The 19,098-nt window shown below is 32.6% G+C and overlaps 2 protein-coding genes across 2 annotated transcripts in view; both read right to left on the bottom strand.

Moving 5' to 3' along the window:
- LOC132759370 (CUB and zona pellucida-like domain-containing protein 1) overlaps positions 1 to 19,098 on the bottom strand; it is a 66,011-nt gene that overhangs the window by 17,211 nt on the left and 29,702 nt on the right. The window lies entirely within an intron of this gene.
- LOC132759368 (deleted in malignant brain tumors 1 protein-like) lies at positions 186 to 17,802 on the bottom strand. Its single transcript, XM_060751133.1, has 19 exons — positions 17,645 to 17,802; positions 14,414 to 14,570; positions 13,594 to 13,763; positions 13,032 to 13,176; positions 12,698 to 12,840; positions 11,675 to 11,822; positions 10,575 to 10,732; positions 9,914 to 10,064; positions 9,284 to 9,444; positions 8,902 to 8,949; positions 6,850 to 7,000; positions 6,465 to 6,631; positions 4,640 to 4,702; positions 3,767 to 3,914; positions 3,204 to 3,380; positions 2,648 to 2,704; positions 1,340 to 1,542; positions 844 to 979; positions 186 to 226 (listed from the first exon to the last, which is right to left on the bottom strand). The coding sequence occupies exons 1-15, from the start codon at positions 17,706 to 17,708 to the stop codon at positions 3,320 to 3,322; spliced, it is 1,935 nt and encodes a 644-aa protein (XP_060607116.1). The 5' UTR covers positions 17,709 to 17,802; the 3' UTR covers positions 186 to 226; positions 844 to 979; positions 1,340 to 1,542; positions 2,648 to 2,704; positions 3,204 to 3,319.

Genomic DNA, 19,098 nt, shown 5'->3' with positions numbered 1-19,098 from the left:
GGGTAAACAACCAATCTTAACCACTCCAAGTCCCGGTGTCGTTGATAAACCCTTCACGTTATTACTTTATCGCCAAACCGAAAACACGCAGTGGATTTACCATAATTGTTCGCATTTAAAGTTAGGGATCCCGATTTTTAAAATGACATTTTTTTCCGAGAAATGAAACTACTTCCCGGTCAACTTCAGGGTAACGCTAAATGGTTGTTATCATGGTGTATGTGAGCTAAAAATATGGCAATATATGTGAATATTCAATGTAACTGACAAGTGGCTTAGTAGGCCGTATGAACTGCATCAGTTTTAGAAAAAAAGACATAAATTTAAAGAACAGCTAGATAATAATACGTTTGAGACCAAAAACAAGTATACTATAGCAACTGAATTATTTGTAACGCATCTAAATATACATGTTTGATTTGTTTTTAATCAATTTTTTTACTATTTAATTGCTAGTAGCATCATGATAACGGCGTTCCTACGCCTACAGCATATAGCAAAGCAAGACCTAAACTCCGCATAGTGCGAAAATAACCCAGTGTAGCAATACCACGTGGCCGTAATGTTATTTTTGGCATCATTTCCAAGACAAATGTTGCTCGATTCGAAAAAATGAAATGGCCGTAAGTATTTTATTTCTGTTCCAATTTCTTTTGGATATGCGCCAGGTTAAGGGGAAAACACAAGCTTGCCACAGAATATTGGATCTCCTTTAGTTAATGAGCCGTTTTATTAAACCTTGTTGTTATTCCAATATCGACATGATCGAAATCCTTCAAACTATCGATACCAAATTAATAATGAAACAGAAGGGTTAAAATAACATTATTTAGAAAGAGGTACCTGACGAGCTTTCATTCCTATCAACATCACATTCTATACCAACTGTCCAGTTATAGTGCCGTATAATAAACTGATAGTTAGGATCCCTTTCAGCATACACCAACTCATTACTGTATACCAAAACGTTACCTCTTATCTGAAACAATTCCCAAATATATATCTCTAAAACGTTGTTATTAAAAAGAATATAATTATCATATCAAGTACATATCAAGAACATATTTAACGACATGTTTGAAATAAACATATAGGAACATGTGACGGCATGTTTGGAATAAAAGTATCCAAAATGTATATACAAATGTGCGTGTTATAAATAATATTTTAATAATATACTCGATATCTTTTTTGAATAAGAATATAAAATATACATTGTATGTGAAATAGCTAAATTTTGATAGTAAAATTTATATATTTTACCCATTTGTAATGTTGTGTTTTGAATAAAACACATGTGACAGCGTGTTTGGAATATAAATATATGACTGTTACTCACTGTTTCAGATGTAAGACATTCCCGGAGACCCTGCCTGAATGTTACACTACTCCAGCTTTGACTGCCAGTACACGAGTTCTCTCCAAGGTAAATATCTGACGCCCTGGCATTGGGATACAACTCACGGAGACGGTACATGTCCACTCTGATATTCCAGCCATTCTCGTCACAATCAACGTGAATTATCTCGTCCATAGTCGGTGCTATATAGTATTTAATACATTCATATATTCATACATAAATCATATGGTACATGGAACGACACTATATTAAATCTTTATTTTATTCATATTTATGATATAAACTGAACAATATTACTTTTCTTACAATGAAATTATCAAGAATTTATAGATGCATGCATAAACATTCTAATTTCAAAAACTGGACATAAGAAATTCAACCACATAGACGTGACGACATTTAATAAAATTCCATAAATCTCCTCGGACTTCTACCATTGGTAACCAAACCATCTGACTTGTTCCATTGCTTATGTCTTTATTTATTGTTCAAAGTGATCAATCTAATTCTGGGCAGTATTTGGGAACATTCATTTGCTGACACTTTTTTGTGTTCAAACGTTCTAATTGACACTCTCTCTGTAACTGACACTCGTTATGTGTTCACAAGTGACACTCTTTATGAGTTATCAAGTACTTATCGACACTATTTATGTGAACACCGGCCAGTGCCAAATGACACCCTTGTGTGATCAACATTGCTTATTGCTACTCTGTGACTAATCCATGCTTATAAACACTCTTTGTGCGTTCATCCAGCGCTAATTGGTACTTTTTGTGTTCACCAGTGCTAAGTGTCACTACATGTAACACTTTTTGTTTGTTCATTAGTGCTTATTAACACTCTGAGTGTCCACCAGTGTTATCAACACACTTTCTGTGTCGAATACCCGTCTGTGTTCAGCATTGCTTATTGATAATGTGCGACTTACCCATGCTTATTGACACATTTTGTGTTCATTAGTGCTTATATTGACGCTCTTTGTGTTCATTAGTACTTATATTGACACTCCTTTTGTTCATTAGTACTTATATTGCAACTTTGTTTGTTCATTAGTGCTTATATTGACACTCTTTGTGTGTTCTTCAGTGCTGTTTGACGCCCCTTTTGTTATTGATATTATTTGTGTGTTTACCAGAACTTAATGGCACTCTTTTTGTGCAATCAAAGTCTTATTATCAGTAATGAAAATGAACTTTAAAGCGATCAGTTAACTAGTAAGTTATAAAAAAGTATTCACAATCGTTCGAAATGTCAACTACATGTATAAAAGATCAAGTATCTTACACCGCATTATTGTTCTTTCCGTTGTTTGGTGGTACCACCAGGGTAGATTTGTTGTATCTGTATTGAAATATTAACAATAACAAATGTTTTTAATAAATGAAAAATATTCATTCATTGATTAATTCCTTGATTAATTCATTATTTATTTAATTAATTGGTTCGTTCGTTTCGTTCGTTCATTTATTCATTCATTCATATATCTCTTGTCTCGAGTAGAATTATGTGGAGAGATTATAAACCTATTTAAGAAGGTATTCATTTAACACTGATTGAAAGGAAACATATTACTTCGTATATGTGGTATGTATTTGGAAATGAAAATCTAAAATCTGAACATCTATAAAGATATTTAAGTTTTATCAAGATCACAAAAAAAATCTATATTTATTATACATGTAATTTTAGGTGCATGTTCCATATTCATACGTTGATCATATTTGAATGAAAATATTCCAGTGATGTGAAATCACAATGAGAGTAATAGCATAAAAATTATGTATTGTATGAAAACATTGTGTGTCAACACCATTCAAGTTTAAACTGAGATAAAACATACAATAGCCATAGCAATTGACACACCGACATCTTCACTATGTGAACAATCATGGGAGTACCATGGTTGGGAGTTACACTGTGACAAAACCCCATTCATCGCCGTTACAATCGAGATCATCAATTGTTATAGGCCCACTTCCAGCACCGAAAACGTGCCGAATCATATACGGTGTTGTATCTGAAAAAATAGGTTCAAGACTTGATATAGCATCTTTGTTGAAATAGTAATAATATATTGAGGTGATTTTGAGATAATATATTAATTGTAATTTATTATGTCGCCGTACAAAAATTCAAAATTCAGTTTCTACCGTTTTGAACTTTTAAATTTGTGCGGTTGTTAAAATTGTTCGTTCAGTAGTAAAATAATTCATTTTTAACACAGAGTTCATGTAAATAAGCTTATATGACAACAGGACATGATAAGGATGACTATATATAATTTACGACAATTTACGACAACTTCCGATACGTTTGAGAGTAAATACTATATGAGATACTTTATTAACAAATAACCTAAATGTAATTATGAATAGTTATATTATTGTATTTAAATCATTCTACCCATAATTCATGCCAAGAACACGGCAAACAACCCTGGCGTCACGACTATCAAAACTGTCGTCGCAGATAGTGCCCCATCGTCCATTATAAAAAACCTCCACACGTCCGGAATATCTGCTGAATCCGTTTACAAGACGTATTGCACCCTCTGACAAAATGGAATATTCGTAACGCAATTTGTACGCAATACATGAAAAGATATAACTGAATCTTAACTTTGTCAAAATATTTTCTGCAGAGAAGACACATTTCTATAAAAAACGGATTTAAGAAAAAAAATTTCTACGCAAGTGTTATTGTACGCATTTATATATGTTATTCCTTGTTACAGTTTCCAAAAAATTACCCATTTACAACATAGATAAACTATCTTGTACATCTTTTGCTCTGTTGGTAATGGACTATAATCATAGTAAACGAGTATTTTGAATAGAAGTCAAAATACTACTTAGTTTACATTTTGCTACCTTTACGACTTATAACTGCACGTTCAGCGCAACTTTCTTCAGCTGTCAAACATTTCAAATGCTCTAAAACTAGTATTAAAACATTATTAAACACGTGTTTGACATTTCTAAAGAATTAAAAAAATGGATTTCTGTGGCACAATGTGCCTCAGCGTAAGGGGCGAGTGGTTAAGATAAGAAGCATTGCACTTTAATGGTGTGAGGTTGAACCCACAATGCCTTTGATTCGAATTCCTCAACGACATGTACATTGTTCATGTTTATTGAAATAGGGAAATGATTTAACGTACGAAACGATCTTGTCATTATGTATTGAATATCTTTGTCGTACGATCCAAGCCTATTCTTAAAAATGTTGTAGTCAGAAAGAACAATCAATATATCGAGAAGAAATTAAGATACACACCGTAATTGCCGCTGCTCGCCATAACGTTATAACTTTTAGTGGTATACAGATCATATCTATAAGCTAGAATAAAAATCTATATGCTAGAATATAAACCAATGTTAAATGATTACAAAATATAATTAATAGCAATGTTAAGATTACCATGCATTCTGGCATTTTTCGCTTTAACATATTTGCAGTAATTAAATTTTAGATTATTGAGCAAACCGTCTGATACCAAAACAGATTAAAATGCTAAAACTTGGGTATAAGATGTCCATAGCCGAGTATCGCAAGGAATATTTCATTATTTCTAATGGGGTATGATGTTGCGTGTTGTTTTCAAGTCAGATACTTATGCCTAAAAAGCAGTTATCTGTTGGAAATATTTGTTGCTATTGCTATCTTTACATAAAATATATTTTAATAACAGAAACTATTCTAATCTTTCCTTTTCACTAAAGTGGTATTCTGAAAAAAAAACACTTGTAAATCGTTCCATAAGTTGTTCAATTAAAAACCAATGGCATGATAACGAGAAAACAACAACACTTTCTTTAAAGTGAACTATCGCTTAAAGAATAGAGAAATGTAAAGATATAGAGGATATTTGTTTTTTTTTGTGTGTAAGATGTAATTTTATTTCATCGAGTGGGCTTTAAAAACAGTATTCTCACGAGTAGCGTAGCCACGAGTGAGCATACTGTTTTTAAAGTTCACAAGATGAAATAAAATTACATCTTACACAACAAACAATAAATTTTCTTTTTATTTTATGCTTAAAACAAGTTAAAAAGAAATTTCCATAATATTAAAATCTGTTTTCCCCATTGAGAGCCCCATTTAGTCGGAATTTCTCATTAAATACAAGAAGTCTTGAGCTGAAAAATAAGTTCGGCAATCAACATTAAATGACGGTGATATTATTCATTTTATTAAAAAAAAATGAACGTTCGTTTGTTTTAAATAATAATAAAATCAAACATTTCTTGTAGGAGATAAAGTCCAACCATCCATCCAAATTTCTGTTACTTATTGCGAATTTATAATAGACCTGGCTTTGTTAAATGTAAGCGGCAGCCATTTTTAAAGTTGTGTATTTCACGGGACGAAAATAATTGTCTTTGATTCAGAGGGATATCATTTGGATTTGTTAGTCATACACCTTTTCAAAAGAAAGAAAACTTATTTGAGGATTGTAACAGACAAAAAAATAAGTGTTGACAGATGTGTAAACATTCAAAAAAGCAGATAGGAAAATGGAAAACTTGGAAGCTGGCTCAGGAACGCTGGGTAGTTTACTTATTCTAAGTGCTCTTGGCTGTCATTGCTTTCCAATTTTTCATAACGCATACGGCAGTTATTGCTCGTAAGATACTTTAATATGCCCAAATGTCACCAAGAGCAGTTTTGCATGTGGAAGGAATGTATTTTTCAGACTGTAAAACATGAAAAAAAAAAAAAAAAAATAGAGACGAAATTTGGTGATTGGAATTTGAATGAATAGAAGTAAGTTTTCTTCTTTTTATTACGTTTGACATTTAAGTTATTTATCAATTTAAGCTTTGCTTTTTCTTTAAACAGCCTGACATTGTCAAAATTGTCAGCAAAAATAAAATTGAGGTACCGCATGGGGAAAATCTTAGAAAAGTAGTTTCGTCATTGAAAAGTGTGAAATTATATTTTGATAATTTTCACTGTGAAATTGTCAAATATAATTTTCACGGAAAAATCAGCAATCCACTGAAAAGCATAAAATAAAATGCTGATATCATGTTGATTATATTATCAAAGCAACATATAAAACAGTATCTGTATTATATGTTGATTAAATCCCACCTACCGTAACAATCGACACCTACATCTCTGCTGTGGTCACATCCGTTTGAAAGCCAGGTTTTAGACGCACACTTAGAAATATGATTTTCATATCCATTACATTGTAGATCTTCAATAACCACATTTCCTTCTCCTTCACCGAAATGTGCCCCATAATATGCAACGCCATAGCTGTCAAAATTATTTATAGAATTGAGAGATATAACGCTAAGAATGTAATATACAAGACCTTCCTATGTTTGAAACCTGAAGGGTGTTGGTTCTTGAAATGGTATTATTATTATTCTATGAACTTTTCTAAGCTACTTAGAAAATAGCTGTTTTTGATTCAATTAATACAACCGTTAACTGTACGTTATACAACTGTATTGTTCATACAATGTGCTTACCTGCTTCCTTGGTAGAGGCCAAGACTTCGACAAATGACCTGTACATCATCGTGGTCGAAACTCGAGTCACAGATCGTCCCCCATTGACCTTTATAATTGACCTCTACGCGTCCTGAATGACCATTTCCATTCACCAATCTAATACTGGATTCTTCAAAATGTGACAAAAAAGCAAATATGTTTGCTGTGAAAATTAGTTTAATAGTAGGCTTTATTCAACATTTATATATACCGAACAAAAACGAAACTTCCGCTTTCTTTAAGTGACGATATACATGGAAAAAGGGTTAATTTATTTTTATTAGCATTCCAAAGTATTTCAATGTGTTTATGTTGTGTTTGTAAAATGATATTGCTCTACGTACGGAAAACTGATAAGATGGTTAATTTAAATATGGTGAGATCGCCACCAAAAATCATACATTTATTATGGGTTATGCCACCTTTAGAGCATCGTTCGCGCATAGAACCGACAAATGCCACTCATGGATTAGGACTTTCGTTAGTTCATTGATGGTCGACGTAGGAGTAGGACGACGTCTTTAACAAGCACCAAAGATTGACTTTAGAACTTGAAACAACTGTAAAAAAGTTTAAGTTTTACTATCTGGTTTAGCCTGAAAACGGAATAAATTTCGTTTGGACCATTTAGGAAAAAAAACTTTATCCCGTTTTCAGGACTAAACTGGATTGTAAAACTTAAAATTATATAAAGTACAAAAGCCAATCTTTGGTGCGCTACATTATTTTTTGATATTCTTACGATTTCTTATTTTATCTTCGAGCCGACGGGACGTTTATAAAAAAATAGCAGCAGCAGCAGCAGCAGCAGCAGCAACAACGACGACAACGACAACAACAACAACCCAGTCTGATTGGGGGCAATTTTGCAGGTGCGCGATGGCGTAGTATCCTACCATTGTAAGTTTCGTTTTTATTCTGTACTATTTTGGAAATTTTAAATAGATACTGGGGTCATACATATTTACCGGACAATCAATTTACCGGACAAAAGCTATTACTGCTGAATAGTGCTTTATTTTTGCTATGATTCAAAAATCATACATTCTATATTGTACGCACACTTTCTTTTTCAAAGTAAATTACAACAAAACCAGTCTCGGGTAAATATTGTTGATTCAATTCTGTATCAACTAACATGCCCTTTTTGTTTACTAGTTATTTCATGACCTGGTCATGCGGGGGAATAATCTGTTCTACGGAGGCCCGAATACGGAGGCCCTAAATATGTTATTCTAGATAGGTTTTACTTTTAATTCTTTTCAACGATACCGCAAGAGACACTCGTAACATATTTTAATGATAAAAGTAATCTTAAATTTAGTCTAAACAGTATCTCGTTGTTGTCTTTTACAAAGAAGTGCAAATTGAAAGACATATAAGGAAACGGGTTACGCCCATGGGACGAAACTCTACATGAAATGTAAATAAAACTGATTTTATGGCTTATGTAACATGCTACATGATGACAAAAAGGAAACTGTATGACAAAAAACAGAAGAACAGAATTCCATTTGATTATTAAAATGTTTCATATGTTTAAGCATCATGAAGGATCAATACGTTAATTGAGTTAATAGTTTTAATTTCAATTACACCCTATTTATTGGCCTCTTCATAACAGGCATGGCTGCCGTGTCTATTTCTAGTGACATACTGGGTTTTTCAATTATCTTAACCTTGCCATTCGATAGTGGTAGCTTCCTTGCTAGTTATTTAAAGATTAATTTCAATTCACGACTTCAAAAAGTTTTGAAATACAATGTCCGGTAAATTGAGTTGTTTACACGATTTTCCCCTCTTATAATACCTTATTTTAAAGATACATTTCTACGGTCAAATGTTTAATTTCCTGTTTGATAAAGGAACATTTACGTGCATTATTTGGGTAAAATTCCATTCTTTTTTATTATTTTAAATAAAAGTTACAGATAAAAAACTTCATATTTTGTCTGGTAATATCTAGGACCCCAGTATACCTTTGTGTATTTTACATATTTCGGGCATTCAAAGACAACAATAAGGATGTACCTGTTTGTACAGTCGAGAGCAAATATGAATTTGTATAGTATCCGCTGTCTGAAAAAAAAGCACGAAACTCTTGTCTTAATATTGTAATATATGTTTTTGTATATGATTTACACAAATCATACGCATAAACTAATTTTAGAATATAAATTTTATTTTGATTGAAAGAAGTTTTCAATATTTTGAGTCTATTTATGAAATAGCATATGCTTAGGTTACTTGGCAGACGAAATGTAAAGACGGAATAGAAATATTAAAAAGTAGAAACAAACATACAAAAATAAGAGATGTGGACTCCAGCAGACTTTATGAGTCATATCTTTTAAGATTGCAGAAGATGCAGAACATGCTTGTCTATTTAGATTTTTTCAAAATGTTAACATACATGAACAGTCAACTCCTGCTTCAAGCCCAGAACTGCAGTATGAATAGGTGCTGAATGAAGGACATTCCCAGATATCACTCTCGTATCCCTGGCAAGAAAACCATTGTAACGTCATATTACCATGACCCCTTGGATACTGGTTGTGCACATATGTAAAGTACCTTGAATAAACAAGTTTGAAGATATAGTGTGTACATTTGTTTTAAGTATGTCGTAACATTTACTGATTCTGTAGCTATATCAATCAGTTTTTCAAATTAGAGATATAAAAATTCTCGTCAAACCTAAATAGGAAGTACTAGGATGTTTACAAAAATGTAAAGTATGTTAGAGACTTGGTACATATTTAAAAAGATAAATCTTTTGCCGTTGTAACAACAAACAAATCAAACAAAAAAACCAACAACAACCCCCAAACCCCACCCACAAAAAACAACAAAAAACAAAACACCCCCCTCCCCCCAAAAAAAACGCCACAAAAAACAGCGTGCGGTAGAAGGCAAATCAAACGAATCACATGACTAAATTTCTGTACATCATGTACATGGAGTAACAATACACAACTTCCATTTTGCCACCTAGAGAGTTTGCATCTTCGTATGCGAACTGTCGAGCTCCTTAATACCTTACCTATTATACCCCAGCATTCTGCAAACAGTCCTAGCAGTTCTTGAATAGAAATGGTCGGCACAAACAGTTTGCCAACCTGTTTCATTAGAGTATATCTCTAGACGCCCAGCTTGATTAATACTGTTGCCTGCGTCCATCAGTCGTACTGTATCTATACCAGGAATATAGACATATTTCTGTAGAAAAATGCTAGATTTCGACAGAGACGTAGAACATGATATCAGATTAACATGATATCAGATGCAACGATTTTGCTCTATAAAAACGATGTCAATGGTATTTTATTCCGATGGATTAACATAAACTATGACCGATACATAAACACAACTTTGCAGAAATCAACGAAGAACAATTGATTTCAAATGATTTTCATTGCACAATAGCGATACATGCATTTATATTACCTATAAGCACGACTTTTGCAAAGCTATTAATTCATATTTATTTTCGTCATAGGAAGCAACTGAGCGATAATATAAATATGTTACAAAGTCTTTTGGCAGGGTATATGGTTGTGTATAAACGGCTGTTAACTGTTCTGTTTACTGCCTTCGTCTGGTAGATAGAAGCTCGGTTACACAAACTGCATATGCCATATCACTGGTCATAAGTCTTTATAGTGCATGTTTTTAAGTATATATATACATATAAAGTATCTTACTGCAGTCTAGGTCGACGATATATAAAGACGGACATCTGGAATATGTTCCCCATCTTCCAGACAAACATTGTGATAGATCATCCTCCTTCCCTGTGCATGATAAATCCCTAACATTGTAGGAATATCCGCTATGATACCTTCGTGTTATAGTACCAGCTCTGAAATATATAACTGGTTCACTGTTTGGTGTTGTGCGATGACTTTTGCTAGAAACCTTGTTTTATTTCACCAATTAAGTACGCCTACATTATCTCAACTTTAAAGATCGTGTATGTTATAATTGAGGTTGTATAACACACGTGTATATATTTTATATATGTATATAGTTATGCTTTTAAAATAATTTTCAAACATCGAAGAATATGTAAAATATGTACTGCAAATATTTGTGCACATTATATGTAATCATTAAAATATATGCATTCATTTCGTATTGAAAAAATTGACTTAGACTTTATAGAATATAATTACCTTCCTTTATTTACATGAAATGTTAAATTCGGTAATATCTTTATAAATGATGCTTTTTGGAACTTACAATATTGATCAATCTTAATTTGAGCATAAAACCAAAATAAAATGTGTTACAGGATCTTTAAACTATAATGGGCGAGAGGTGTGGAAAATTTAGATTTGTACAAGATTTAGCTGTCGATAAAACCACATCATGATCTTTAACTTATCACAAAATGTAAACAACCAAGCCCAAGAGTACACAGGCTTTTTATCCATGGCATTTTCCACTGTAAATCTGATTGTTGATACTATCCGGACAGACCGCGATAAGTTTCTCTTTGTCATTCTCTACTTTTTTCTTTGTCAAGCTTTCGTGTATATATCAGGATGTAAGAAAATGGTAAAAAGCAAACGGAATATATCAGGTAAGACCAATGTCTTCATATTTTTCATTTAAACAGTCAACTATTTTTTCTTTAATGTCTCGCTAGTTAAATGTTTGAAACATGCATGTTCCTCAGAGCAATAATGCACGTCAAAATTAAGATTTTAATGAAAATAAAATTTTAATTTTGAAATTGAATCTTTATCAAATATATTTTCATATAAGAAAATGATTCTAATGTATCAATTCATCAACTTACACATCTGTACCATTAATCATTTTACAGGCAACACGAGCTTCATTTGGACCGAACCCGTCGTAGCAAATATCCGTCCATCTTCCCTGATACTCCACTTGAAGTTGACCATGCTTTGAATTCGGTCCATTGATAAACCGAATGTCTGTATCTGAAAAAAGTTTCATCTTGAGCTAATTCACCTTCGTGTTAAGACCAGATTCATAAAATAACGAAAAAAACCCCAAACAGCAACAGAATTTCTAACGAAGCCCAACGTCAAAATTGAAAATGTTGCAGGCTCGGTTTGATTGAGTCTGTTCAGTGACAGAAATGGTAATTGCAAGCTACCGTCCACGTCCCTTACCACCGGCAGAATTCAACATTAAACATGAACTAGTAAAACTTTGAATTCTGAAACATCCGCAGATGTGTTCATTTGGCGGTCATCACTTTAAACACTTTAAAATATGTCTTAATAAACTATTTTCTTGTAGATATTGTACTTTTGTGTTTTGTTTTCTGAATTTTGTTTATTTCGATCAATTAACACTGTAGGCCTGACGTTACTTATATCAAACACAGTAGAGCTAGTTGAAAAGAAAAGACGCCACGCGGTGCGGTAGGGAATCACATGAATCACAATAAATAATAAAATACAAAAACACAGATACACACGTATAATAAAAAAATATCACGCGGACTTGCAACCCTAACACACAGTTCAAACTATTCTCCTATTGACAATAGTTGTAGAAGTTGTTAAACAATGAACATTGACTCTTCATATCATATCAGACTTGAATACATGCCATCAGATAATCTAAAGGAAATTAAGGCATAAATATGAAGAAGTAAAACATAGTTCAACAAACTTCCATTGCTTCTTTTTTTAAACAAGAATATAGAAATTAAATAAGAGAGTATTTTACTATCATTATCAAGTACTTTATCTATCAGGTGTTTCGAAATTAGGTGTATGCCTTCATTCACGAAAATTTGAACCGTGCAACCAAATCAAATATGGATTACAAAAAGTTGTATTACCACCGCATTCCACCTGGACGTGATAATATGAACTGCAGTAACTTTCATATATGTAACACTGACTGAGATCTTCTTCTTCTCCCCCGCAGGTAACTATATAGCCGGGGCGACTTGATCCGTAATATGAGTCATATGAAGTGTTTCTGAAACATCCAGAATAAAAAGAAAAGAATCAATGTTTCATATCAGAAAGAAATTCACATAATGCCGTCTCTCTAACAGTATGAATAATTAGAATGACATAAACGTAGATGTAATCAAAAGTCATTTTTAAGAAAGAAAAATACCAATATGATATTGAATAAAACTCATACAAGTTCTGAGATCATTATACCTTGAACTTAATCCCATTGTTCTACAGATGACGCCTGCTGCATTAGTATCAAAGTTGGTAGTACAAATAGTTGCCCACCTGCCGTTATATAATATTTCAACCCCTCCCATTCCATAACCGCCATTATATAGCTTTACTTGTGTGTCTTATCAATTGCCGAACCCGTTTTAAGAGTTAGTTGAAATACAAGATCATAGGTTTGATAGGTCAGAAACAAAGAAGTAGATTACACTTTTAATTTTGAAACACCTGTAATCAATAACTTGCATTTTAAAAATGAGTTTCTGTCATCAAGTTATTGTTCTTTCATTGCTTGGTTTTGAATATTTAACATTTAAGTTTGAAAACAGAAAGAACATTTGCAGTCCTTATGCCGTAAAATCCAAGGTCATTTTAAAGTTTAATTCTAGGCTAAGATATCTTTTTTACCATCATTTTAATCATTCATTGGAGAGGTCATCTTAACTGCATTATTGTTCGGATATTGGAACAATGAAGGCAAAACAATCACCATTAACTAAATATTAATGAATAGAAATTAGAGAAATTAGAAATTACTTACTGCAGTCTACACCGACATTTTGATAATAATAATTACAATAGTGGCCACTTTTCCATTTATCAGACTTGCAGAAAAAGATTTCATCTTCTGTACCGTTACATTGAAGGTCTGTTATAATAACAGGTCCTTGGCTTTGTCCGTAGTAATTATTTCCATGTATTGTAGCGTTGCTGAAAATGATAAATATATTAAATTCGGTACTTGCCCCTCACCGCTGTGGGTTCGAATACCGACAGAGACTTTGGAGTCTTTCATGTGAGGAAGCTATCCAGCTAGCTTACGGAACGTCGGTGATTCTACTCAGGTGCCCGTTCGTGCCTGAAATAATGCAGGAAGGAAACCTGAGGGCCCCCTCCACTAGTAAAGCTGGAACGTCGCCATATGACATATACGGTGTCGGTGTGACATGAAACCCAATCAAACAAACAAACAAACAAACAAACATACTTAAATGTACTAAATGTATCAAAGAAGTCGAGCCATCCAGAATATTCCTTTAATATGGAATATGCGAAACTGCGCATATCAAATATTTGTAACTTATGGTATCAAATATATACTCATGGTAAAAGCTCTATATTTGAACAGCTAACATACATATACATAATAACATGAAGCTAGGTATATGTAATAAACTAAATAATTGTTAGTCCTGTACGTCAAAATATGATACAATGTGGAACTTATTCATTACATATCAACTGTGTTGCTACGAGAACAGTTATGAAAGGCACTGATTATACAACAAATAAACTGGAAGGGCACCAGCGATTATTAATACTTCAACCGATTTTCAAAAAGAAAATAAATCTGTACTTACATCAGTCCAATTGTTGTGTTCCGAATCATGCCACAAACGACGTCTGCGTCATCTTGGTCAAAGTATGATTCGCATACACTTCCCCATTCACCTTTATAGTAAACCTCTAGTCTCCCGGCGTAACGATGCGGACCATCAACTAACCTTACAGGGGTCACTGTAAACATTGATGACATTAAAATGAATATCGCAACATCACTGTGCAACGCTTATCATTTTAGATCTATTATTCACTATAAAAAATGATTATTCTGGAAAAACAGGATGAAAGAATGAGCTGAAAATTTGCAAACATGTTATTGGCTAATACTAAATTAATTGGTACACAAATCATTAAAATATTTTAAATTCTGTTTTGTCAAATAACCTTAGTTGAGTCATTTTAAATTTACATCGAAACCATGAAATACGAATTTCACGAAAGTAATAAAGGTGAATGTGTACAAATAAAATATCAATTCTAAAAACCCGACACCATGCTAAGCATATTTCATTGTCATGTTATTAAAGCTAATTAAGGAAGACAAAATTTGCATTTAGAACTATGTGTTCACTGACGACATAATTTAACTTAAAATATGTAATTTAAAAATCCATTCTTCAACAAATTCCACTGGTATCAATAGCACCGAAAAATGTTTTCGTATGTAATGCATTTTTGTGTACCTGTAGAAAAGGTGAATCATTTTTATTAAATGCTTTAGACACATATTTGACCGTTTAAACAATCCCTTTTCAATCCCATTATCTTATCCCAATTAAAAATATTAAGGATACTAAGGCAAATGAATGACAACTAGAAATGTGTCCATAGGACATGGGTGCCCCCACCGCGCCACTGTTCTGTCAATCTTATGACTCTAAGTCAAATATTTTTTGAAAACTAAAAATCTTATACTAAGTAAAGGGCAAGAACTTTACAAATACTGAATAAATCCACAAGCAAACCCCAAGGTGCATAAGTACACATGCTGACCAACATTCTTGTAAACTTTCAGGCCTACAAGTGAAATACTTTTTGAGCTATGCATGAACAAGTTGAAAATTGCAAAATTATACTAGTGTAAGTCAAGGGCTATAACAAAACTGAAAAAAAATCCACATGCAAAGTCCCAGATGCATAGCTACACAGTGATGTGAATATTTATTCCTGTATTTTAGTGATGTTGATCATTATTCCTGTAAAGTTGATTGATTCTAACTCAAGCACTCAAGGAACAAATAACAACATAATGAAACGGGTTTTACTAAGTCAAGGGAAATAACTGGATAAATTCACAAGCGATACCCCAGGTGCAAAACTTTATATGCTGAGCAACTTTCCCGTAAGGTTTAATGACTCTATGTCAAATCCTTTTTGAGTTAAATGCGACATAGTTTGAAAATTGCAAAAAAATCTAAGTCAAGGGCAATAACTCTAAAAATACTAAAACTATCCAGACGAAAATACCCAGGTGCACAACAACATATGCTGATCAACATTCCTGTAAAGTTTCATGACTCTATGTCAAATCCTTTTTGAGTTACATGCGACACAAGTTGAAAATTGCAAAATTTTACTAAGTCAAGGGCAATAACTCTAAAAATACTAAAAATATCCAGACGAAATTACCAAGGTGCACAACTTCACATGCTTATTAACATTCCTGTAAAGTTTCATGACTCTAGGTCAAATACTTTTTGAGTTAAGTGCGACAAAAAAGTGAACGGACGGACGGACGGAAGGACGCACGGACAGACGGACAGACGGACAGACAAACAAGGGTAAATCTAAATGCCCGCAACTAAAGATGGGGCACAAAAATATTAAAAAATTATCTTATGTACTCTAATCATGCAAAAATAACATTTGTTAAAGTCCCAACATGAACTTTTGTATACATTTTATTTATATATACAATGTATCTATATATGTTGACCGAAATATCGTTGCCGACAGAATCATCGATCAGTTTTAAAACTAGTCATGTGACTTGAACAAACCATGGAAGTTACAATAACAGATATTGTAGATATTGTATGATTGAAAAAAAAAAGCTAATGCATTCATTTGACGTGTTCTTTGACGTTTTCACCGTGACAACTTATGTGAAATCTTTACGCTCTAACCTGACCCACGTGGGTCAAGTTAAGAAACCAACATTTTATTCCTAAAGAAGAAAAGTTTTGTTCCTGTGATTGCCAAGTGTATTCTCTTTGAGAACATTTACATATTAATGAATGACAAATTCAAAAAAGAAGAAATGAAAATTTTGCCTGTGTCTCCCTTTAGGCGTTTTACATCTTGTATTTGACCTGGATCAATAATTGCCAAATTGATACAAACATTCCTACAGAAATGGAACATATTGTGGAATCAACAAAATGTTAGCCTCCAGTTCAATCAATTAGAATAAGTATTTGGAATGATTTTACGATAATGTTGTTATAGCAGCTCGTTCATCATATAATTCAATTTAATATGATTTTATACAAGGGACATTGTTTTGAGAGTACATGATTCGTTTGAGACTATGACTTTCAGTCTTGTTGCCACTTAAAAAAGTTAGTAGCACATGGTCAAGGACAGCGCTCTCAAGTCTTTTTCGATTTATAATTGCCTTCAAACCAAGAACGAAATTTTTATAGCACTAATTGTGTTTCGTCATGTAATTGTAGAGAATTTACATTAACCTTTTTTGTATTCGTAAAGCTCACAAAATTTATCATATTAGTGCCCCGAATTCAGATAGCCTCTGCTAACATACTACCGCCATAGAAACAAGAACTGTTGCTTTACTTTCTGCCTTGTAAAATAGAGATATAGAAATGTCCATTTAAAAGTATAAAGCCAATAAATCAAATCGATCCTGATTAATTCAAAGATGAAATGGATGTAATATCGTTAAATGTCAGGATAAATCCTTTGCATGTATGATTTGATCTAGATATGTGTTTACAATCAGCCACTAACAGTTCACAGTCTCGTAAAATAAACCTTTTGTAGTATCATTTAAAGTTGCAGTAAATAATACATGAACATATTGATAATCAATGATAGTGAAGTCCTATATACTGATGAGAATGTTTTACACAATGTTTCTTCCCCCGATCATTTATAATCTACTTAGAAAAACTTTGAGAGATTTGAGTCTATAACTATACAGTGACAAATACTAAATGGTTCGATATCACTTATATTGTTCAGATTGGAAATAAAACATCATTTTGGAAAATATAAAATTTACTTACCTGCAGAACAAAATGATATGTAAAAAACACCCATGACGCCAACCAAAACGATTGTAAACTTCATTTTGTTTATAGGAGAACTATGTGCGTCGCATCCTCCCCCTTTTTGACAACACGGAAATAAGATAAAACGTAGCTATAATCTTGAATAAAAGTTTAGTTATGTATGTAATACATGAAAACTCGAGTGATTATCATTTTAAGATTTAATCTATACATTATTTATATACGTCCGTTTCCTACATATATACATATATATACATATTGATGTACCAAATATACCCGCAATCAGTTGTTTTCCTTATAGTTCAATTTAGCGAGATTAAAATTTCAGAACAAGGATATAAATCAAAACACAGAAGGCGCTGAATTTGTGGGATACTACACCAATTTGTTTGTATAGTGTCACCAATGCTATTTCCAGTGTTATTATTATAGTAAATTGGCTATAACACTAATTGCAACACTGATATTCAATTCAATGTTTATTTGCTTAAACAATTAAAAAAAAAAACAAAAAAAAAACAACAACAAAAGAACAACAAAAAAAGAGAAAAAAAAACAGAGAAAAAAAACAAAAACAAAACAACATGAATTGCCTGAACTGGGATTTGAACCTCAGACCTCTCGCTTCTGAAGCGAGCGTGGAAACCCCTCTGCCATGGGGAGTTATAAGATGACATGCTGAATAATACCATATTATTCTAAATTAGAGTTTGTAACCCATATGAATTTCGATATATTTTGTTCACGGTAAACCTGTTGTTTAACGTTGTTTAACACTGAAGTAAATAATCATGGAGCTGAATATAAGCAAGTATATCTATAAGAACAACACAGTATTAGAAATCTTCAACCAATCGGGAACTATTTCTTCGTAACGAAAATTAATGCGCCTGTCATTTGACAATATTTACGCAGTGAACCCCCATAAATTTTTCGGCGTTAATGTACATATGAAGGGAAGTTACGGCTCCGAGGAGTTTGGACTACTTTCGGTATTTGCAAATAAAAACATCAGCGTCTGAAGTTTTTGCTACCATTATTTGTTTGGTCTGACGACCCAAACAAATAAAAAGTGCCCTTCATTTTTTCTGATGTTGCAAAAACATTAATTGTGACATTCCTATTGTAGTAAATTGAATTGATTTGTGTATGTTGTTACAGAAAACAATAATGAATTATTGATGTGGCTGTCCGGGCTATTATATACTTTTCATTTATAAAATTAAAATCTATATAAAAAAATCATTATTTATCGAGTCCGTTTGACACATGAAATAAAATAAACATTTTTCATTGACAATCTGAGTATCTGTGTAGTTTACTAAAATCCAAAGATCTAAAGACAAATACAAAGGACATTCTTAGCACTTAGTATATTTTAAAACATGGTTGCTATTTTAAATAATTACTGTAGTTACGTTAAAAACCAATTATATATAAAATATTTG

The sequence above is a fragment of the Ruditapes philippinarum genome, unplaced genomic scaffold, assembly GCF_026571515.1.
Source record: "Ruditapes philippinarum isolate M1 unplaced genomic scaffold, ASM2657151v2 ctg374_1_1_1_1, whole genome shotgun sequence".
NCBI lineage: Eukaryota > Metazoa > Mollusca > Bivalvia > Venerida > Veneridae > Ruditapes > Ruditapes philippinarum.
Note: the sequence above shows the minus strand (reverse complement) of the source record. Positions and strands in the feature narration are given on the sequence as shown.